At 35.8% G+C, this 24,613-nt stretch overlaps 2 protein-coding genes across 2 annotated transcripts in view; one reads left to right on the top strand and one right to left on the bottom strand.

The window, feature by feature from the left end:
• Window positions 1-18,937, bottom strand: part of RUNX2 (RUNX family transcription factor 2) — a 155,987-nt gene extending 137,050 nt beyond the window's left edge. The window contains exons 1-2 of the mRNA XM_074154128.1: window positions 18,799-18,937; window positions 18,470-18,589 (exon numbers count right to left, since the gene is read on the bottom strand). Coding sequence (XP_074010229.1) covers window positions 18,470-18,527 — 58 coding nt within the window. The 5' untranslated portion in view covers window positions 18,528-18,589; window positions 18,799-18,937. The remainder of the gene's footprint in view (window positions 1-18,469; window positions 18,590-18,798) is intronic.
• Window positions 1-24,613, top strand: part of SUPT3H (SPT3 homolog, SAGA and STAGA complex component) — a 266,177-nt gene that overhangs the window by 24,767 nt on the left and 216,797 nt on the right. The gene's annotated exons all lie outside the window — the stretch shown is intronic.

Here is a 24,613-nt window from a genome sequence, read left to right on the forward strand (position 1 = left end):
AATATTTATCTTTGAATTCTTAAGACAGATAAAAATCAAAAGCCCAAATCACCAACTATTTTTTTTAATGCTTATATTAATCCAGAAAAATAGTCCAAAATTTTGAAAATTGGTTATTGAAACATGAAGAACCACATACAGGACACCTGATGTCTTTTTAAGAAAGAAATTTCCACGTAGTAACATAGGGTTTGAGGGAAAGATTAATTGATTTGTCATTATGATCCTTTTGAAACAGTGACATCATAACACTGTTTTATCAACTGGAAATTGAGGCCCTGGGCAGAAACTCCTGGACACCATTTAGTTTTAATGGAGACTTTTTGTCTTCTTATCTGTTTTCATAAATCTTTCTCTAGTCCGATTGATGTAGGCGATACAGTGAAACGTGTCTGCTATCTGTAAGGACGTCTGATTTTTCTGTTGGCCGCACTTTTCTGCATTCACACACAAGTGAAGATAGTTGTCTTAATACAAATTAAATAGGAATTAGCCTTTTTTTTTTTTTTATATCACTGTTTGCTACATGTAAGCTTGCTGTGTGGCTTTCCATGGGTGCCATGTGTTTCTGGTATAAGCGTCTACTATTGAAGTCAAGCACTGGTAGCCAGTGTCACTAACAATGCACATGCACTAAGCTGAAGAGCTGGCATCTTCTCCAGCTGATGAGAGCTGTCGCTGCTGCTGCTCTTTTGGTAAACTCTTATCGCTTTAAATGTGGGATGATAAAAGCATGAAGAACAGTTGCTGCTACTTTAATACTGCACAAGAGGTGATAGTCATGTGTTTTTTGTGGTCAGTGAAAGACTCCTTTCTCATCGTAGATGGAAAAAAAAGCGATTGGGAATATTTTAATGCTCATTGTAAGAACATAGCTATCCCTCATGCAGATGAGACATTCAAAGAGCAGTCCACCTATTATAGCCAAGGGTAAAGAAAAATATTTTCAGGGAGTTTTAAACGTCAAAAAACAAAATAAGAAGGTTTTTTTTGGACTGAAGGAATGAGTGAGTGTGAGTACACTTTAAAACTCTGCAGTTTAGTTTTTACAGAGAGTATTTACTGAGGCTGTTCTGATATACTTGCTTATAATTCATGCAGCAACATATGTCAGTGGTCTGTATTTTTTGCCAAATGGAAAGGCCGAGTGGTTTTTCCTCAGAAAGGTAAGGATGAGCTGATGTAGTCTTCCCTTTCGCTTTGTCAATATGTCTCAGCTCTGATCTTTTGAGACTCTTGGTAGAAGGATCTATATGATCATCTTTGTAACTTAACCTTGGGGCTTGGTATGATCAGTCTTGGATTAAGAATTGGAGCCACATTTTCTAGTCTTGGTCAAGACCCCTGTCTTAAAGTAATCCACTTGATTTCTAAGCCAAAGTAAGGTGGACTAAATCAAAATCTACTTAGAGTTGAAAAGCTAGAAAGAAATTTATCTGAAAAGCTATCAGTTTTCAGAAATCTCTGCTACTTTGTTAAAATTTACAAGGGATGGTCCTTTACCAAAGAAGAAACAGTCTTTTTTTTTTTTTTTTTTTTTTCCTGGCAGGAGTTTTTTGTAAATAAATAAATAGAAAAGGCAGCTGTAAATATGACTTGACTTGCTAGTTGAACTGTCAGTTCAGCTGTTATCTGTTACCAAAGCAGGACAGAGCCCAGTAACCTTTTGTTGAGTTTTTGAGTTTTCTCATTAAGTAGTGCATAAGGTAAAAAAAAAAAAAAAAACACACCCCAAACTCCACCATTCAATATATTCTTACAATTAGGATGTGCAACCCCTCCTCGCCTTCCTTGTTTGCTAAGTCAACATTTGGGTGCTTTAAAACTTGACTGAAGTTATCTTGCAGAAATTTAAATCTTCCTCTCAACAGGGGGGAAAAAAAGAAAATTGCAGAAGTGATTCGTATTCTTATTTGACTCTTTTGTTGTTGTAACTGCAAATTAAAAATAAGTTGTGCATCACTTATCAAATTCAGTAATAGGAACTGGAAACATTTCATATGTACTTTACACATCCAGAATAGACCGTGAGATTATCTGGATGATTTCAGATTTTGAGCAGGATATTAGCAATGACTTGGTTGAGAGTGAGATACACGTAAGTATGGACTTAAGTTGATGTACTTAAGTGTTTTGCTGAGTAAGGCCTGTTGATAAATAAATAAAACCTTTCACTGAGATCTAGAGATCTCAAGACTCATTATATTTTCTGGTATAAATTATTGTTAGGTTTTGGGCATGCAAACAGATTCCCCATAGGTAAACTGGGATGTGAATTTTTACTGCCTTATACAGTCTATCATACTTGCATGTATACTCATGTTTTCCATACTAAATTGAAAGTTGTTCATTCCCTTCCATTCAGGGATAGTATAACCAACTAAAGAATAAATGTGTGCACCTGAGCACACCCCTCAGAGCAGCTGAGTCACTGCAAGGTTTCCATCCTACCTTTTCTTGTGGAAAGTTGATGATGTTTCAAAGCCCTTACCTTTATCAATGATTGTTACTTGTTAGTCATTGAATACAGGAGGTATAGAGCTGGGAGGGAACTAAAAGAATCTACTTATTCCATTCCAAATCGCTGAGGCAGGATTCTTTATTACCAAAACCTTCCTGATGCCATCTGTCTCCTCTGCTCCAAACTCTCTAGGGAAGGTGATTGATTGTTGGGTAATTTCCACAGAACAAACTTTCTTTTCTGATAGTTGCTCCTCTCTAGGGAAATGATGTCTGTGACTTTTTTTTTTGTTGTTGTACAAGGTTGTAGAGAGGGTACGACTGATCAGTGTTAATGACTGGTTATAACGTGATACTAAGTTGGATGTGAGGGATGTATTTCATCAACTTTCTCACTGTTTAAAAAATAAGTAAATATCTCAAGACACAAACAGGCTTGCTTTAGAAGCTGTGTAGGTAGGTTTACAGACCTAAAAGGCCCAGATAATCCAATCTGGTAAGTCCTTTTGTGGCATACATGGCATAGTTGCAACCTAGCCCTGGAATACTGAATTGTTCAAAACTCTTCTTACACCTCCTTTGCTTCTGATTTCTTTTTGTCTTTCACCACAAAACTGAGGAAGAGTTGGTCACCACTCACTTTGTAGTGACTAACCCAGTTTCTTTAACTTTTTCACATTGATGTTAACGGCTTATTTTCTACCAGTGTTTGGGGATTTTTCCCTCTTCTCCTCTCAAAAGATGGTATAAAAAAAAAAAAAGAGTAAAAATTTTCTTGCTGAACTCTTCTTATGGGTGAGATGTGCAGAAGCCATCTCCTACTTTCTATGTATATGATAGGCCTAATAGCATCTGTGAGAATGCGTCTAGTCACCAGTTTAGTTTGCAACCCTTTTTAATTTACTGATTTTCTTCTAAATTACCATTTTTGAGAAAGTTATTAACCTTTAAACAATTAATTCTCTAAGTCTGCTTTTTTCCACTTGTCTGTTTAATCGTCTTGGCTTTGAGTTTTCTCCAATTGATCAAGACTATAATGTTCTCTTCAAATGAGAGATTTGATGTCATAGTAAATTGCGATAACTATGGTTCCTGTTCTCTCATCTACGCTGAACATATAAACCTAAACAAAACTGGGCATAACATATCTCTGTGGGACACTTAAAATATCTTTTATTTTGATAGGGAGTCACTTTTTTATCAACTACAGTTTGCAACACACTGTACTGCAACGCTTACTCTTCTCTGAGTTTACAAGTTCCCTTGCATAATATGTGAGCAGCATCAATTTTTTGCTGAAACCAGGTTGCTTTGATTCTGTTGCTTAATCTTTACTGATAAAGTCAGTTTTTCTGTGAAATTAATCAGTTGGGTTGATATGTAATTATTTGTTCTTCATTAATCCATTTTGGTTGTCTTTCCACCTTGCTACTCTACAAGTGTTCATGGGTTGACTGCTCAGAATCTCGGGTGTGGCAGTGGCTTGAGTGAAGGGTGTTGGTGTATGAGGACCAGATGCAGGACAATACTTTATATACAGTGTGAACTGTGGGTTTTAGGAAACCGGCTGAGAAAGAACGCAATAATCAACTCCTTTTAATCAGAATCCTGTACGGCGCTGTTGACATAACCAAGTCGGTCAGTGAGGTTTTTAAAATCATAAATGCTTTGAATTTTTTTGAATTTTTAGTTGCAGCCAAAACCAGTTTTCTAGTTGAAAATACCTTCAGGATCCTATCCAAAGTAGGGAACAGCTATATTTGGTGATGGCACAATTGTTAGCATTGCTATTTTCAGGTTTAAAATATGCTTACGCAAAGAAAATAGAAGCATTTTGCTGACAATATTTGCTAAGCGTTTTTCCAGCAAGAACCAAAATTACCAAGTCCTGACGATGTGAGTCATCAGTATGTCTTCTTAAATTTTTTTTTTTTTAGAACAGACTTCTCAAATATACATCAAAATAAGTTAACCTTGAAGGAGACAGCTTTACTTTGGGCTGAAACAAACAGATGCTCAGCAAGGCTGATCTGAAGATGCTGTTTATAAAAGTTCTGCTATTGGTATTGTTTATATTGTCATATAAGGGTTGTACATATGGATCAGTATTGTTATTATGGTAGGCACTGCACAAACGTATAACAAAAATATAATCTTTGCAATTCTTGCTAAAGAAATGATGGATAGGGGGTTTAAGGCGTCTAGAATTTCCAGGAAGCTCTGGCTTCTGCATGGGACCAGGACCTCTAAAAGGCACACCAGATAGCCATTGCCATGTGAAAATAAGACAGTTGAAAAACCTTTAGTCAGGTGGTTGTAGTCTTTTTGCTAATTTTGGAAGTAGGAGAATATGATTTGTGATCATAATACGTTCAAGTAGGTTTGGAGTCACCTTCTTGTGGGAGATATACCCTGTTCTGTCAGAAAATAGAGGAGATAGCAGGGTAGTATAGAGGTGTGAAGATGCTTACAAACATTTTTGAGAGAGAAGACCAAAGGCCAAGAACTGGCATTTGGAAATGGGGCCAGAGCTGTACTCCTTACTCTTCAGACCTGAGATTGAGAAGGTCAGAAGTATGAGAGGTGGGTAGCGACATGCTAAGGAAGAAGTTTGCCAGAGTCAAAGTACTTGACAGTGAAACGCGTTTCTCCTAGTGCTTTCACCATTAGAAAAGGTGGGGAGAATCATTAAACCAAAAAAATTAATCCACTGGAAAACAATGAAGAATTATCAAATTGCTATGAAAACGAGCTGTGTTACTCAAATTAGATGTTGCCCAAACGCGTGCATTGCCTGACCTATAGCACTCCCATCACCCTAAGCCTCTGTGGATGTCACCAAGGTTGAGTATTTTTTTTAGTGCTCCTCTTTCTTGTATAATACCAGTAAGATGTCAGTAAAATAGCTTTTCCTGATCTGTACAGTTTTCCTGCTTGAGTCCCTATAAATCAGCCTTGCAAAATACGTTCCCAGGGTTTGCTCTCTCTTTACTTTGTCTTCCCTTATTCAAAACACTGAAATCAAGTTTTAGGGTTCCTGAAGTATCACAGTTGCTCCTCTAATAGTATGCAGACTTGAGCAGTTAAGTATGTTGGTATGTTGCTTTTTACAGACATATATGTATGGATATATATGTATGTCTCTATATAAAATCTTTATGAACTGAAAATCTGGAGGCAATTTTTCTGTGGCAGACCTGTGTAGACAGATTTACTCAGAGAGCTGCCACGGAGGCCTGTGCTCCTGAAGGTGAACGTGCGTGTGTTGTGTTCCATCGGAACAGAGCAAAAGGTTCCCTACGTGAGTTCTTGGAAGGGCTGTGGATCTCCCCTGGTAGGACACTTGTGAGTAGCCGGGAAAGGAGAGAGTTTACAGGTTAAGAGCATGAAGTTAGTTTTCCACCATCTGACCTTTCTCACACGCCAGCACAGAGAAGCTTTTCTGTAGCATCAAAAGATGTTATTGTTTGCCAGGATAACTATGCTAATAAATCCTCTTGTACAAATGTATCTATTATGTTATAAAAAAACTGAGTGCTACTGTAAGTAGTTTTATTAGCGTAACTGCATTTAAACTAGGCTTTTTTCCATCATCAGTCTGAAAAAAAAAAAATAAAAATTTGCATTTCTAACATATTTCACTGCTTTCCAGTATTGCCTAGATCCTTCCTTAAGGTCCACTGTAATAGCAAGTGACAGCAGAAATTCTGTTCTGTAATGTAACAGTGGAGGAGAGAACAGCTCTCAGCACCAGGCTCTTCATTACAAAGATTTTCAAACATGGACCGTCCAAGGGATTTTTTTTTTTTTCTATAGTTTTGTTTTCCTCTTGCTCCATTAACTTCTATTCTACAAGTGCTAAAGTTGAAATCAAGTAAGTATGATCTGATATGCTTCGGTGATCTTTCTGGGCTCTTATCTGGAGCTACTAGTTAAGTTATTCATGGGTATCATCCCCGGTCTGTGTGTGATAAGGGGTTGTTTGAAAGCTCTCTGTCTCCTGTAGTACAGAGCACACTGGGTTTGCATAAATGCAAGCGCTCATCTGGTCAGATCCTTGATATGCAGCAAGGATGAAGGTTGAACCAGGCTGTCCTTAAAAAAAAAAAAAAGTAATAATCACTGCTGCATGTCACATTAAGGTCTTGGTTTCATCTCTTTTACCAAAGTGTGAGGCTTGCATCAAGGGATGGTTTATGTGTGGATGTTGTATATTTTGGCATGGATTCATCTTTAGAATATTTCTTAGATAAAGTGGAAGAAGAAACAAAATTAGTGATGTATTTTCTGAAAGACAAGCCAAGCTCTTACTGAAAAAAAAGAAAAAAAAAAATCTGTGAGAATTGCAGATATTTTTTTTATATGCCATATATTCTGTTTGCAATGACTGCTTTGATATACTAAATTGACTACATTACATGTGTAGACAGGCACTTATCTCACCAATTAATTGTTTTAATATTTTTCTTTCTTTGTAGGTTTGCTACATATATTTCTTTGTAGATTAGGGAGACCTTAATATCAGTGGTTTCTAGACACTGTTGTCTTCGGAAAAAATGTAGATCTAAATCTTATTAAAATAGGTGATCTGTGACAGCGTGTTGCCCACCTAAACTGTGGCTGGCTCTGCTGCTTGCTGTTGTGAGGAATAACTTTCTAGAATTTCATGCTAGTAGCTATTAGGAGTAAGAATCTTTTTTTTTTTTACCAGGTTTTCTCCATTTATGTTTGTGTGTGTTTTTTCAAAAGGCAAACACCCCTCCTGTCCCCCAGTTTTCTTTATCAGAAATATAACTAAAGTAATTTGTAACGTAAGTGCATTTGCTTTTGTTTGATGAACTCGTCAGTCACTGCATTCACTTCTGCTTTATACTGTGAAGTTTACCATAATGAACAAGTCGCAACAGTTTACTTTCTGGAAAACAAGTGACTCTTGGTAACGCTCAAGTGTGGTTTGTAGTATTCCAAAGAACAACAAATACTAAAATACACTATTTGTTTCAAACCCCAGCTTCAAAATAATAGAATATGAATCTGACATCAAGAAACACTGATTTGAAACACGTATGAAGTAGATTTCTGATGAGGAGGGAATTTGAGAAGTACTTCTTTAAGAATTCTGGTGAGATACACAAACCACCTTCTGTAAGCTCTCTGACCATAACTTGCATGCTGCTCAGTTTATTCAAAAAGGACTGTAAATTCTGGAAGTTTTAACTTGATATGTTTGCAGGTAACGTGATTGATGTGTAACCCTAGAATGAAAGGAGTATTTAGAGTCTTGGCTATCAGTTCACCAGCTCTTATTCCTTAAACAAAGACAGGTCAGATATTAGTCTTGTCCTCTGTAAGTGTTACAGTTTCTGACTTCATCCTGTGAGTACAGACACATACGAACTCAGAAAATATTCTAACACTTGAATGCCTATCGATCGCTAAATCAGAAAAAACATAATAGTGGAGGGGGGCTACGCTATCTGTCATAAGATGATTTTTTTTTTTTCATAACTTCTCAGAGGTATATCATATTATAAATGCATTAGAAATGTTTTGCTCTGAGGATATGTAGCATTCCTATAAAGGTTAAATCAATAAAAATGATTTGGCCACATTCCTAAGCATGGCTAGAACAGGTAGCCCGTTGTTTAAGGTACCCTTGAATTTCTGGATCAGATTATTATGGTGCAGCAAAAAGGCTTACTAAAGGCTTCTTACTGTCTGCAGACGTTCTCTGTTTCTATGTGAAGATATCGCCAGCCTAAAAAAACCTTCAGATTTCCTGGGCTACTGAAAAAAAAGAGTATTTTTATGTACATAGGTCTCATGTTGTGCTGTGTGTGCTCTAAGATTTTTTTTAAAGGAAGTTTTGCAACAAGAAGGGGTGAAGACACATCAGTAATTGATAACAACCAGGTATGTAAAGAAGGAAAAAAAAAGAGACGTCTTTTAAATTAGTGTTGAGACGAGTAGAATTGTTGCCCATCTCATTATCTTTATTGGTCTTAGATTATTCTTATTTTATGAATATCTGATCAAGTGGAATAGCCATTGTATTATGTATATTTACTACCTCTAGCCAGTTCAGTAGGCAAGTAAGATTATTAAATGTGATGGTAGAAGACTTCAGACAATTGTTAGTTCAAATTCTTTTAACTTTATACATAGCTGATAAAATCTAGTAGCCATTAAGTAGTGTTTATTCAGTACATCTGGTTGATTCAGTAGAAAGTGTTGAAGTCTGACAGTAGACTATTTGTATAGATTTAGTGCATTTTAAAATCTTTCTCGTGCACGTTGAGGAGCTACTGTATATTATTGTTACAGGACAGATTTGTGTCTGACATTGCGTGCATATGCTATGCATCTACTCCTGACATTTTTATATAGGTTTTATGGAGCACAAGCTTACTGTAAGAACATGTCACTAAGATTAGAGTTCAGATCGTATGGCTATTTTAAATTTATTGCACTCAGTCTTACTGTGCCCTTCAGGAATACTGGAACTGAAAACCAGTGCCTTTTTATCTTTATTCCTTCCTTTTTTAGTTTTTTTTTTTTTTAAAGTGTGAGAAAGATATTAAGTTATTTTTAAGATGCGTGCTAAAATGTAAAATGATGACGAGTAAATCTGATGATAAAGTAAAAAGCACACATTACTGGTAACTGGGATGTTTCAAGATGGTTTTCAGTTGTGAAAATTTGATCAGTGAATTAACCGCACATCCGGCTACACACATCTTTGATCAGAACTGGGACATTCCAGCCCGTGTGTGTGTATGTAAGCTGCCTGCATCAAGGAGATTTTACACATGTGCACTACACATGTGCCTTGAAATTAGTTAGTAAATTAATATCATAATTTAAAGTAACGAAATTATGCTCTTTCAAGCCTTTGTTTTGTACCTAATGAGTATTACAATAATATGTCTTTGTATCTGGGCAAACTCAAGTCTTCGTTTATTTTTAAGATGTATTAATACGTATTTAGGTGGTTCGGCTGGAATTAAGATTTTGCTTTTAAAGGTAATATTACAATGTTACTTTAATTAGAGCTTAGAACCCCAAATTATTATAAGGTCATGACTGAATTAATTGCTATACAGAATAACAGAGCATGATTTTTAGGTCCTCTTCGTGAAATACTGTGAAATTAAAAGTTGTTCTAGCGTTTGCATATGCAATATCCGGTGTTGCATTAGAATCAAACTGTTATTGCTGCAGAATGAAAATGATTTGTGCTGCGGAAGATATGTCTTCCAATCTGATGCTAAATTAATTTTTTTTTTTTTTTTCTGCTACCTACATGGTGTTATTTTATTATCCACGAACGACTGGACTTTTTCTGAATGTTGGTTTCTTTAATAAAATGTCAGTATAAAGAGTGTGCCCTCTGAATTTGTTTTAGTGTTTCTGTTTATGCCTTTTAATCAGAAAGGGGGAAATAAAAATATACTGAATAGCAAGAAAAATATAGCACTTAGGTTTGAATGTACAGAGTTGGAGGTAAGAAGGGTGGGAAGGAAGCAAAGTGAATGCCCTTTATGCAGCAAATCCTTTTGGGAAAAGAGAACATTTTTACTGGTGTATACTAAGGTACGCCGCCTGAGTAAATAGTTGCTGCGTTCTGGTCCTGTCAGTTTTAAAGAAACCATTCATTGTTATGGCTTGGTTATTCCACAAACACAGCGGAGTTAAACTTTGATACCACTGATTGGAAAAACACAGATGATGAACTCTCTTAACGGGAATTTATGCTGGTGGTCTTTACTTAGAGGAAACAAGTTTTGCAGATTGTGTTAGGAAGTAAATATCTTGCAGACTGTAAGTGCTCTGTTACAGAGCTGCTCCTGTGCTGGGGTATTACACAATAGCGAGTAGCATTAATTCATCAAATGCTTGTTAATAAAGAGTCACTAAGCTAGACCATATGCGTCCCTTCAATGTTAAAAGAACAAACGTGACACTTCTCTCTCTCTCTTTTTTTTTTTTTTTTTTTTCCTAGAAGTTTTCCATTTTAAGGGTGAAGGATTCTCAGTGGAATAGATGATGCATTTGAATGAAAGCAGTTACTCGTGGAATTTAGACAGAAAACACAGCGAGGGCATAGGTATTATAGCAGTTGAGTGTTATGGCTCACCTAAAAGGCTTTTTGAGCCATGATAAACTAAAACAGCAGAGTCTGACACAGTCCCCAGTATCAGGGTTTTTTTTGTTGTTGTTGGTCATGTCTTAAAATGCTTTTTAAGTTCTGTTGAATCCTAACTATATAATCTGTGGAAAATTAGTCTTGCTGATTCTACATGAAGGATGATATTTACAGTAAATTACCAATGTATTATAGGATTAATATCAAAAGAATGTTGTGAAGTAATATCAGTTCTTGGCAGAACAACTCTGCTTTTCACATCAGAATTCTTTTAATGTAAATACAGTATGCCTTTTTTATTTTTTTTTTGACTTTTGGAAGAAATATATTGCACTGCGTCAAAACAAGCAGCCAACCTACAAATAAGACTACCTTGGCTAAAATACAATGTTTCACTTTGAAAGTTGAGGTGAGTTAAGTTTGGCCGGTCTAATGTCCACAAAAGCAGTTTCTTTCTTTATGGGTCTATGGGAAGAAGAAAGAATATACCAAGAAACTTACTCCCAAAACATCTTATTTCCTCAGAAATACTGCCAAGTATTCTAAAATGAGTACTTCTGCCATCTATTATTTAATTACGGGCACTAACGCGGTGTGTGTAGAACACCTCTAATAGTGTTAATAGTCAGTTGTCTTTACAAATATTAAGAGAAGACCCTTGCTGCAAGTTCCTACATCGTGCATTAGCAGAGTCAGTGGAGATAAGTGAGGAGCTGTAAACATTCTTTGGGGATTTGTACTGCTGGCAAGTTGGAATGTGATAGCATGTTCTCTCTTACAACTTCAGTCTTAGGGTAGAAAATACTGTACCGATATAGATGTTTTCTAAATTGACGCTATCACTTTTTTTTTTTAACGTGAAGAATTTCAAAATTTTGAAAGTATGGATTAGTAGGAATTAGAGGTTTGAACTATATACACGTGCGTGTTTGCACATACACAGCTCATTAACATTTCTTAAAAGAAAGAATACCCTGTTCTAATACCACACATGGGTATGTTAAAATATCATGCTTTTTTAACTCTGTCTTTTCTAATATGTATTTAAATGAATTACAGGTATTTTGGGGGGGTTAATGCTATCTGGAAGTGAATGTATTCAGGCATATTTTCTATGGGTTTTTTTTCCCCTTAAAAAAACAGAACAAAAACCCCAACCAAACAAAAACCCATGCTCTCTTTTGCTGAAGTGTGTAAGATTGTATGTATTAAATGTGTTTGATGAAAAAATTCAGTTGAATAATGGCTTGTAACGTTACCCTGCTCCTGTTTGTTACACCAGACCCACTTGCAGAAGAACCCTACCCAGCGTCTGGGGGTAGGTCATTGCTGTATACGCGTCTGCATGCATATAGATGCAAACACAGCTTATTAGTGTTACAGTTAATTGTCATAGTGATTGAGGCTGGGTCCTTTTCCTCTGAACAATAAAATATTACATAACTGGCGGTGGCTCTGTCTCTCTGTTTTAGTAAACCCCAGAGTGGGTTTAGATGGGAGATATCTGACCATGAGGGATAAGTAAACAATGGTTTGGCACACAGACGGCTCAAATAAATTCTGGGGAGAATAAATGTATGTAGGGTCATCAGCTTTTAGCTTTCCTTATTCAAGAAAATGAATGATAATAAATTGTAAGTCGTTATGAAATGCTAGCAATTCTGCTGAAATATAATATGTGAAATAAGCTAGTGTCTATCAGAAATACAGTAACTGTATTTGAATGAATTCCTGCCCAAATATTTTTGCCACGGGGTTTTTAGCTATAATGTATTAAAACTTAAAGCTATTGTTAATTCCAGATCTGCTTGACCTTAATGAATGTGGCATTTTTAAAAGAGACAGACAGCAGAAGAAACTGGTTTTAGCCTTTGCTGGATAAATAAAGGTAGCTTATTAAAGATGAAAAAATATTCTAAAAGAAAACTGTCAAGGATACAGTAAATATGAAAATGCTTTTTAAAGCACTATGTGTATTTAAAGGAAAACAGCCTTTTCCCTTTTATCTTTTGCTATGCTAAAATTAATTTTTATAAATAAAAATGCTTAATAAGGAGCAAGTTGCGCAGAATAATTTAATTCTTCTGATTAAAATGATTTCAGCAGTTCAAGTGAGTCAGTAGAAAACCTATGGTTTTTTTCCCCTCCTGGGGCAAGTTCATACATGAAATAGGAAACTTACAGCTACACGAGGAAAGCTAGAACAGTACACAGTATGGTAACAAGCAGAATAAAAAATATATACAGGAAACAGATGCATGAATAATGGATTTTTTTTTTTTATATTGGAAGTGTTAAACTGTTTTATGATATAGTAACTGGAGTTTATTTTGTCTTTGTGCTCATCTTTAAAATACTCTTTAGGGTGTGCTGTTTGGTCTGTTAAGTGGCAGGTCTAATATTTATTTGTAGAAGGGAGCATGTTTATGTAAGGAAACCTGCTCTTCGATTTAAGCTTTATTAACTTAAAAACAAAAACACCTGAAGAGCAGAAGATGGACATCCTTAGTCTGTTCCCCATAAGACTTTAGAAACCAGTTCGAAATAAACATATCCCGTAGAAATTAAAGCTATTGTATATAACGTGAGCAAAAATTAATTTTGTTGATAACAGGAGTTTCTTGTGGGGGTTCTGTGGTGGAGGAGGTAGATGTTTTCTGTGTTTTGTGGGTGTCTGCTGTCTCCGGATGAAAATCTGTGGTTAATTCCTAAGTCTGGCAAAATTTACAAGGAAAGGCTTTTTGCAATAGCACACATCTTACTGATTTATTTTTGAGTACACTTATCAGAATAAATGTATTTATTCCTTTTAGACAAATAGACTTTTTCATATTTAAAAGAACAGTTGAATATTTTCACGTTGCAGTTTCTTAACTGGTTGTATGAAACTGTCTCTCAGTGCCGGAGTTAAGACCTTAAAATGCTTCAGGTTTTACCATCTTAAACTCACTATTTATCTTGAGGCTGCCTTAATTAAAATATTATATACTCCAGGGCATATTAAACATGGCAATTTATTGTAATTCTTATTAATGGAGTGTATTTAATGAGTTTTCAGAACCAACTCCATCACCTACAACGCACAATGTTGATTTTATTAGGTACATAGAGTCAGACGTACCGGGGGTTTAATTTCCAGGAGGTGCCCGGCACTGACAGCTGGAGGAGCCGGGCAGGAGAAATGCGGGCGCTCAGCACCTCTGCAGCCTGGCAGGCGCGGGAGAATTCCTCCCTTCCCTCTGCTGGACTCGGGCAGAAAAGAATGCCAAATTTTGCTTGCATTTTCAGCTTCTTGTGTTAACTTCCAGTTTTAGAAAGTATTTCTTCTTAGTTGTCTTAATTCTACCCATTGACGGGTGCCTGCCATGTCCTTAAACACAGTTTTTATCTATATCTCTTTGCTCTTTTGAACTGTCTGCACTACACATTTAGCATCTCTTGCAAGAAATATTTACTGCTTTATTTTTCCCTTTATACTGACACGGATACAGAATTAGATATTCATTATTTACTTAAGGCTGCTCTGAGCTTCTTGTTATTCCTAACAAGTACAACTGTGTTCTGAGAAGCAATCAGGAAAAATACAGGTATAAGGTGCAATTTTAAGATTAATCTTAGTCTGACCGTGACCAAGAAATCACACGGCTTGGGAGGAATTTCAGTATTATTGTTATGCTCTTAATGTGGGGTGGCAGAGCCTTTAAATATTTCTGCTGGAGTAGTTAATACAGCATGGAAGTTTGATATTTGTACAGTTTGTAAAGGAATTTGAGGTGTTACCCTATTTTGACTTCAGTTTTCAAGTATGCACTGGTGCATCATTAATCATAGGAAATGCAAAAATAAATAATATAGTCCCTTTGGATTTTTCATGTGAATACTTACCTTTTCCTTTTTTTGTATATACAGTTGAGGTATTTAGGTAACCCCTAACCTTTTGCTTCAACAAGGAGGTACAGTATAAAAATATTACCACAGTCTTCATATGAGCAGTTCTCTCTAAGAAAACCTCTAGATGAATATTTATTGAAAAAAAGCAAAGTTGCAATACAGAATGACTTAGCTTGGCCTGAATATTATATTTTAGACCACCAGTGAATAAAATTAAAAGCACATGGATTTCGAATAACTAGAAAAGGTTGTAATTGATTAGCACTGCATGAAAGTATTGAAGTGGAGTAAGTTTTGATTTGTGAATGGTTCTATTCAATAGAGATTAATCCTGTATGTTTGATAAAATCTTAGTGCCCCTAATGAGTTAGGGTTTTTTTTTTTTCCTCTCGCCAGTTTATTTAACCATCTGATATTTCGATGTGCCTCTAACAAACTGGAACATTTTTGATCTTTGCGAATTTTACATCAGTGTGCTTGATTTAAACAATATTGGCTATTAATAGTTCATTTGAGACAGATAATTAAACAGATCAGTGCATTTTGCTGCCCAAGAATCCTATAAGTGGTGTAGTGCAATTCTGCATGGTTTAGGGGTTCCGTGTACCAAAAGCCTCCGTGAGAAGCTTGCAGCTTTCTTAATGCACATGAGAATAGTCATCCTTGCATAGTTTTCAGTATTATTTTTTTTTTTTAAAGTCCTGGTACTTTAAATTATATTTTATGCAAAGGGTAGTGATTCCCGAGATTTGGCTTAGCATTTACAATGATATGAGTATGTTAAACAGAGCTGGAACATACGGAAAATATCCGCTTTATATACATAGATAATCAAAAAGGATCTTTTTCTCTCTTATCAATATCTTAATTAAAATAAAAAACAAGGTTCCCTTACCAAATAGCAAAGAACTTGAGAATTGAAATCTACAAAAAGTTTGGTTTTTTGAAGAATAGATGAGAAGGTAATGCAGAATATTTCAATAAAAGCAGAGTAAATTTTTTGTTGTTAACTTGAAGATTTTCATTTAGGTTTACCAAGTCTGTCTATTTGGATCAGCTTCCAGAAATTACACGTGAAATAACTGATTAAATAATCAGCCAAATTCTGATCTGATTTTCTTTCTTCAGTGAAATCCTCCTTTGAAGATGCACAGAACATATTTAAAAATGCCTTTTTTTTTTTTTTAATTGTAACTGTTGTGGGAGGTATTTCAAAAGCATTTCATTCTCTGAAATAATTTGTGTAAACAATGTTTACCAAATTTTCTAATAAATATGCTGGGGGTTTTTTTTGTGCGGTGTTAATTTTAAGCATTTTTTTTTCTTTATACGATATGGATATGAATATAATATCCTTTGCTGGTTGAAATGAATACATGTACATTTAAAATCTTAAGAAGGTTTACAGAGGCGTGATGCAGTCAAAACCTGTGTATAATTAGCTTAAGGTGGAAATACTCTGGATGTGAAACATAGTATCTACTTAATTCAAGTCTACAAAATTTTAGAGGAATGTGTATGTTCACATTAATTAGGAAAGGATCCTTCCTCTTCACTACTCTTGTTTTTCCCTTTCATATGAAGTCAGAAACACGTAGGCAAAAATAAGTGAAAGAAGAATTTTCAGCAGTCTGGTTAGTGGCATAGGTTAGCGACCATGCGAGTTAATCATCACAGCGCTGCTCTCCTTCCCCGTTACGACTCGTCATTATGTTTCATCAGTTAATTCTTGAATTCAACAGTCCTGAAAGGAATAAGGTGGACATGGGAGCAGAAGGAGACACAGACAGTACAGAAAGGAGGAATAGATGGTGCGTTCTGACGTACGGCTGCACCATTGGGAGGGAACGGCAAATTCAGGAGTAACTCTTCTGGCTTTTGTTCTTTTTAAAAATATACTCTGTCTCCTTTTTATAAAGGTGTTTTTTCTAGTTTTGTTTATAGCTTATGATATATCGCTTACGTATTGATAAAGTTGATGAGGTTTTGTAGTTCCTTACATCCATTCTTTCTGTCCAAAGTGAAATTTGTGCACCCAACCCTATTTTGTGAAGTTTGGGGAAAAGTATTATTCACTTTAAAATACTCCTCGCTCGCTGGAGGAATGATCAAAAGTAGATGAATTAAGCAGTCAGCACTCCGTGTTTTGATAATTTTAGCCAACTAAATTTCTTCTAATCTTTTTTGGAAGTAAAAGCAAAAGAAAGTCCCTATACATGTAAACTGTATTTCCTGTTGTAAACACTGGGATAATGTGGTCTGGCCACGCTTCTGCTGGGCTTCATTAAGACAGCAGTTTCAGTGGAAAAGCTGCAGTTTTGGGTTAGTGTTTCAGCTCAGCGATCGGCGTGTTCTAGCTCCACGGCCAGCCACAGGTTATCTTATCTCCTCTGCTATCTATAGATCAGAAATTAAATTGGTCTCTCTCCTGGAAGAAGCTGTTCTTCATTTCTTTTCCTACACACGGTCTTAGAGCTTATTCATGTGCTTAACTGGGAACCAGTCAAAGCGTGTGAAGTAGGAGGGGTGAAAGGAACTCCAGTCACCAGTTCATTACAATACGAGCTTAATCGGGATGTATATACTGGAAATGGTTCCAGCATTGTTGTTTTTCTTAGAAGGGGGGCAGGGGAGGAAAAGAAATAGGTTTAGCTACGGTCCCAACATAGTTTCAACATGATGGACACCATTAAGAAACTCTTGTAAGTTTTCAGAATTTTTTTTTCTTGATCTGTCAGAATTTTCAGTGAGATTTCCTGATCTATCTCAGTGAAAGATACTTAGAAAAAAAATTTGAATATACATCTAACTACTCATCAAGGATGACTAGAATACAGCTTTTTCCAACACGATTTAAAACATAACTGTATTTTACTTGCAGATATTCGGTTTTATTTAATATTCTGTGAGGTGTTCTGTACTGATTTTAAGACTGCATCTGAGAGGAAGAACCTTTTCAAAGTAAGCAAAGATAGAGGTGCAATTTTATAGCGTATTTATGATTTTTATGGGCATGTATGTATGCAGTGCATATAAATAATTACCTCAGTATACATATGTGATTTTCTTAAAGGAATCTGTGTTTACAGTTTAGAATATTGAAGTAAATATTTGGCACTGCCCTTCTACAGAGTTTTTTAAATCCCAGTTTCAATTAAAGCTTAAATTCATCAGCATGTTAAATCATGTATTTTTTATTTCATAGCTTAATATTTTTATGCATGAATGTTTTGCCTTGTTCATAATAAGTGTAATGAGCAGAATTTGCTTTTACACAGGAATACATTATCGAACATGCTTTGCTGTGAAATGAGGGCAACAAAAGACTAGAGAACTGCAGATTTACACTGATAACTTCATCTGATATATCTGCTTAAAAATAAGATTTCTGGAAGAATGATAGGGCAGTTCTGGGTAGGATAGGCTGCTATATGCTGCACACTTCTCATTTTCATCAGGTTTAGAGAATAAGCAGTTTTATATCAAATAATTGAAGTCTCTTACTATATCTTTCATTAACTAGTCATAGTGGATACATCTAAAAGTGTTAAGCTTTACAGCAGAGTTCTTAATAAGATATTCTGTGCTGTTGTTGATTAACTCACTAAATATTTAATCTTTTTCCCTAAGGTAGTATTAGACTTTACACTAGATCCCATCAGACTCTTCCGAATCGGTGTAGCTCCACCTTGCCCCAGGTGACAGCCGAGCACACCTGCTGTCAAACACTAAGGAACTGAGCCACCGACTTCATTTTCCTCAGCTTGTCAGCTAACAACTTTGCTCAGAAATCTGCAGAAGTTATTTACGGTGACTTCCCCCCCCCTCCCCTTCCCCAAACCAGGTACGCTATCTTACCACCCTGACATCCCATTCGGCAACTTTTTTGCTTAGATAACTATACCCAGCATTGCGAAAAGTAAGAAAACTCCCGACAACGGCAAACAGAAGCTCAAATATTGCAGGACTTACCCCAAAAGAAGTTTTGCTGACATGGTGTCACTGAGCTGAACAGGCTGTTTGATGCCATAGTCCCTCTCGCTTCACGCAGAGCTTTCACCTTCTGGTGTAAATACTTCTTGGATCCTCAAACTGAAAACACAAACCATAGCCAAACCCTGTTTTAGTTTTACAGTGTTCCTGGATTGCATAGACTCTACAGTTGGTTTTTTCCCTGTCAAAAAATCGTGTAGCACTGGTAACATGTGAAAAGCAAGGCAACAAAACAAAAAAAAAAGAGAATGAGCAAATATTTGAAGGACCTACTATTACTGCATAGACTGTGGTTAGAGAGCACTTACTGACTCTGTTGGTCTCAGTGGCTGGTAGTGACCTGCGGAGATTAACCATTTAAAAACCAGAGCCGCCTTTGCTGTCCTCCTGGAGAAAGTTTGCACCGCACTTGTGGTTCTGTGGTTGTTTGTGAGGCGAATGAAGCATTCACACAATCCAAAAAAGCAAAAGCTTTAAAACTCCTTTTTTTTGCAAGCACTGTTACTGGAGCGAGCGAGTCATGTGGCTGTGACATCAGAGGACTCCAAGTAGGACTGCCTACACTGTGGCTTTTTCTTTCTCTCTCCCTTTTTTTTTTTCCCTTTTCTTTTTTTTTTTTTCCCTTTTTTTTTTTTTTTTTAAATATATTTTGACAAAAGGCCCGTGGTAAGGCCCTTCCTGGCATCCAGAAGGATATAGCTTTTTAATTTTTGTGACTCATGAGGATTTGGAGAGAGTACAAAATGCTGTAAGAGCCCAAACTTCTGTACAGTTAAAGCATATGGACAGCAGAACTTTATTTGTACTCTCAGTTCAGGTTCCCCCCACTCTTCTTCCCCCCTCCTTTTTTTTTTTTTTTTCTTTTTGTTTACCCCCCCTTTCCTCTCCCCACTTCATTATTGTGTCTGTGGAAAAGTGAGCAAAATTGGCACAAGTGGCTGTGTGAAATTCTGAACAACAGTGATGATTTACAATAATTTACATCTTTGGATTGTATCACGATCTTGGGTCTGCTTCATATTTGCTGGGTGGCTGGATTCCTTCTGTTTTACTTTTTCTCCTTGTCTTCCTTTACTTGTGAATCTGTAACTCATTGTGCGAAACTTTACCTTTCGGAAGGTCTAGTAGCAGGCTGCTCCTTGGGCTTGTGTTTTTTAACTGTAATTGGCTGTCACAGAAGTGTTAGTCTGGGGATTCCTTTGCAAATCTTAAATCATGTCTGCCTTGCTTTACATGCCTTCAAAACTACTTGGCAGTTTTATGTAATGCAAATTAAGGGCAATTATGTTTCTTTTCTATTTGGGGCAAAATATGTCATTTGGATATCCTTACTGGTTGTGTACTGCGGTCTAAGTGATGCTTTTGAATACCGGTATTGCTGGGATTTAATGTAGACGTTGCATAAGAGAATGAGCTGTGAGAGCTGGGAGGTTTTGATTGCGCTTACATTAATTGCTGCTTATAGTTTCAGTGTTTAAGAGAAATAGAACAGTCGTAGGCTTTTGGGGAGACTATAAATAACTTTATTCACCAGTTAATGTTAACACTTAGTTTTAAAATGAAACATAAATTTGATGCATATGTAAGATTTAAATACTTAATATCATCTGTGTGCATGTGTGTGTAGTATTTTTTATATACTTAACATATTGTAACTTTGACTTTGATTGTGTAATATAAGCCTTTACTGTACCAGGACGGAGTGGGTTAACAAAAGCAGTATTTTTTTGTTTATAATAGAGGCTTTGAAATAAATTGCAAAATGCTGTGTGTAGTAAGGAATAATGTGCACAGACAGTGTGTATTAGTAGTCTTGATTTGCTCACTCAGATTCAGAACAAAATTGGAAACATCTTTGAGAAAGTATCTTATTTTTTGCCTCTTTGGACATTACGTCTAGAACTTTTCTTATTAGCCTGATTGTATGACAGATGCACTGGATTTTCTAGTTTTAGCTGAGTGATTTTTCAATTTTTTTTTTTTTTGGTCATTTATATTTTTGGGAGCAGAAGAACTGTGTAAAACATTTTCTAGATATTGTTCAACTTTTATTTGTAAAATAAAACATATCTCTTTGAAGCTGCCATCCCTCCTTTTATATTTTCTTCTTTATCCTCAGTTTTCCCAGTAAGAAACTGGCCAGGGGTGATGTGAGATGAGTAGCTGGAGGTGTGGGTGGAGAGCAGGTTCTCTGTTTTGTGGGGATGGAGAGAAAACGGGAAGGGAGATTTCAGTAAAAATTACAGATAGTGTTTTGATTTTTATACATAGTTATCAAAGCAACATAAAACCCTCTTCATAAAAACTACTTCCATAATATTTATTGTAAGGTAAATGGCATTGTTCTTAATTTAATACTTTGAAAGTTACTAGATATTGCCAGAGTTATAGAATTCTGCCATAAAATGAAAAAGGAGGATTCTGCAAATCGCCCATCTCATATAGAAGTTAGGGAGGATGATATTTAATTCTCCTAATGATGGATTGCTTTTATTTCTTTGTATTTTCACAGTATGGTTAATAACATCAATGGAAAAAAGTTAAGAGTATAAAAATGATGAAGAGAATGGTAATTTTTTTCCATATAAACAAAATATGTTTGTGTGCATTACAGTTTTAATCAACTTTTGATGCAGCAAAAGCTCTCGGAGGCTGCTGCCTCTGTTACTTGTAGAACTCTTAATTGTAGGCACAATGTTTCTTCAACTACAGTTATGCATTGAAGATATTTATCAACTTTTATTTGATGGTAGGTAGATTCATTATTTCTATATAATATAGAACTCATGTCTTGATCTTAAATACTTGTTTTCATTCATATGAGTGTAGCTGTTTGATTTTTTTGAAACTCCAGAATATATTCTTGGTCACATCTTTAATATTAGGATACTGAACTTCCTAAAGAAGTCTGAATTTTAAAATTTACTGCATTGAAATACTGTCCTCAGGCTTTCTCTGGAATGGCTTTTTTAGGCTTTCACTTGTGTATGCAGAGTTATTCTCTGAGTTTGTTACTGTGTTTTGATATGATATCTTTATAAGATTACTTTTTTTTTTTACTGTACATACTTCTTCACCTGTGCTGTCAAGATCAAGACCGCTACAGCGAAGCCTTCGTGTAGTAAGGCAAAATCCAATAAAAGCAGAAAAACAAACAGCTTAACTGAGCAATCTAGATGTAGTTTGCAGAAAGTGTCCCTGAAAAAAGTGCTAGTTTTTTAATACAGAGATGTTATAAAGCTAAACTTTATGCAGACCTGATACCTGTGAAACTGATGGCTTCTCTCATCGTGGTTTGCGCTTCTAACGAAGCAGATGCATGAATCCTGAAAATCCGCTGTATAAACCAGTGTCTTGATGCCTGACTTGCGCTCGACAGCCTTTTGTTTAAAAGGTGGATCTACAAAAATCAAAGTTAACGTATGTGTTCCATAGGGGATGCTTTAAGTCACAATTACACTTACAAAGGAAGTATTATGCTGAGGAATTTCTCTGGTAAACTACGAGCTTGATCTTTGACGACAAATGAAATCTTACTTAAAGTCAGTTGTAATGCAACACTAAAAGATAATTACATCTTTCACTTTTTCTGAAATGTGTTTTGAAACTTTTAAGCCATGCTTTATTTCCAAACATTTTCCCTTATGTCACTCAAAGTTCATACAGCATATAAACAGTATGAGACCCTGCTGAAAGTTTATTTGTACTTAAATGTTTGTTTCTATGCTACAGCTACCGAGATATACATCTTTTGCTTAAAGCAGTATGATGACAAACTCGTTAAATGGCACTTTATATTTCTATATTGCACTTATATTTTACAATATATGCTATAAGAAGACACTGACTTTTAAAATACAGAAATTCCTACTGCAGCCTCCTCAGAGGCAGGTATTAATTGTAGTTGTTATTAATGCATCTGTTTCCACTAGAGCAACATCTTTTTTTTTTTTTTTTTTAAGGAGTAAAACTTCTCTCCTTGGCTGTGTTTTTCATAACTTAAATAAATTATAATTTTTAGCAGGTTAGTACTATGTTTTCTGATGGCTCTTAGCTAATATATTTAAAATACAGTTTGATTTAAAATATTTGCACATTTTATGGACCTTCTGTTCCTAGACTTGGGTATCTTATAGACTTCTGATTTCCAACATCTCTGCAACAGCTTCAAGTATGCTGATATCACATATATACTTCTCTGTTCAAGCAAAGGCTAAAACTGCCTGTTAATTAAAAAAAATATTGTAACAGCCAGATTATTTTAGCAGTCTATATTTTAAAATGCTACTTCTTGGTGTCTGCAAGGAATAGCATTGAACATCTGAGTTTTACTGCTGCCTTTTTATGATGACTTTCTGTTCTCTGCCTTATAACCTTTTTCTAAATAAGATATGGTTTGAAGTAGACAGTGCCTGGGACCACTAAGAATATTGGGGGGGGGGGGGTTGGAAACACTGTTAGGTTTCTAGTACCAACAAATGTTGTCTGATTTCTGTACAGTGGAATCAGGCTACTGAAAATCAAATTAAACCTTAAACTGAACTGTTATTTAAAATTAAAAGGGTGGTCATCTTCTGTTAACCAGTGAGTACACCATATAATAGCAAGTAGTAATAAATTATTTTCATTCACCTCGAGTTGCCAGCTCTCTCACTTCTTCATAGAATAGAAACGATATTCTCCAGTGAAATAATCTAACCCCTGATCAGGCTTTGAATAAAGGGATACATCTTAATGGTCAGATGTGTCTCATCTCGGTCATTTTTGCTGCTTAGACATTTTTTTTCTGACAAGTGTTACTGTTCTTGTGTTCCTCAAATGCCTTGTAGACTGTACAGTAATTGAGGAAAAAAAGCCCTTTTGATTAGGTGCACGCATTGTAAACAGTCAATATATGGTGTTTAAGATCATCCTAACCTTCTAGCTATTTTCTCCTGTCTGTGTTTTTTTTTTTCTTTTTTCTTTTTTTTTTTTTTTTTTTTAAAGTCAACTTGCAGAAAATATGGGAAACTTGTCTCATATAACAGCTGAGGATGTGGCTAGGTTAAGGCAGGAAACTGCTACCCACAATGCAATGTTACATACACTACCACTTAATAAAATTTATTTCAAACATGCTACTGACAAAACCAAAGAAAAATAATATCCTAACTATGCTAGTTAGTACACTAAATATATCTAGGGAAAAGTGAAAGTAATCTCTCTAGAGCCTTTCTTGCTTCTAGGGTACAAAGCTACCAGTAGTTAAACCAGAGCAGATCTCAGTAGTTAAAAGCAGTGAGCTATTTTTAGAAAATATTCACATTGCTCTGGAAATTAACGATTATATGCTTTTTAATAGCAGTCAAAGTTATTTTCTATGGGCAGAATTCAGATAAGCTCTCTCCTTAGATTTTTCTGGTCGTTAAAATATCCTCTTATTTAGTTTTAAAACTGGCAGCTTTTTTTGCTTCATCCCATTTTCACTGAACCTTACCTTTACTGTAGCCAAGCAGCCTTTCGCCTCTCCTTCCCACTTCATCTTTTGTAGGTTGGTGTGAAAATATTTTCCGTGTCACGTGTGGGAATGGAACTGAGAAGAAGAAAGTTCATCTGCCTAGGTTATATGAAGATTTAAGGGTTCTAGTTGTTTTATTTGATTGCCTGCAATTTGAAGAGTGTAATAATGTGTGAGAGGTAAATAAACTTAGATAACTTCTAAGGCGAATTTAATAGTCCTGAATCTTCAGTGAGTGTTTCCAAATATGAGAGAGGGATACGTATGAAGTCGCTGATGCTGCTCTGCCATAAATGTCCTGAAAGTCTTGTTCTAGATAGATTCTTCTTTCTGTTTGTTTTTAAATGCACGTATATCGAGGGTGATCCTCTTACAGAACATTCTGAAGCGTTTGCCTCTATAGTTAGAGAACACTTATCAAGAACAGCTGCTGGAGTGCTGTGGATCCTATCCATGGACTCATGGTGGTCTGCTGAACAACGTTCTTCAAGTTTGACAGGTGAGACAGAGACTCTCCAGTGCCACTGCTTTTGGATGAATCTAGCTGTGGTCGGAGAAAGTGCATCTTGCCAAAATATATGGGTAAGACCACACACAGTCTTTAAAATAGTTATTGTAAGCTTATT

This window comes from Numenius arquata, chromosome 9, assembly GCF_964106895.1.
Source record: "Numenius arquata chromosome 9, bNumArq3.hap1.1, whole genome shotgun sequence".
Classification (NCBI taxonomy): domain Eukaryota; kingdom Metazoa; phylum Chordata; class Aves; order Charadriiformes; family Scolopacidae; genus Numenius; species Numenius arquata.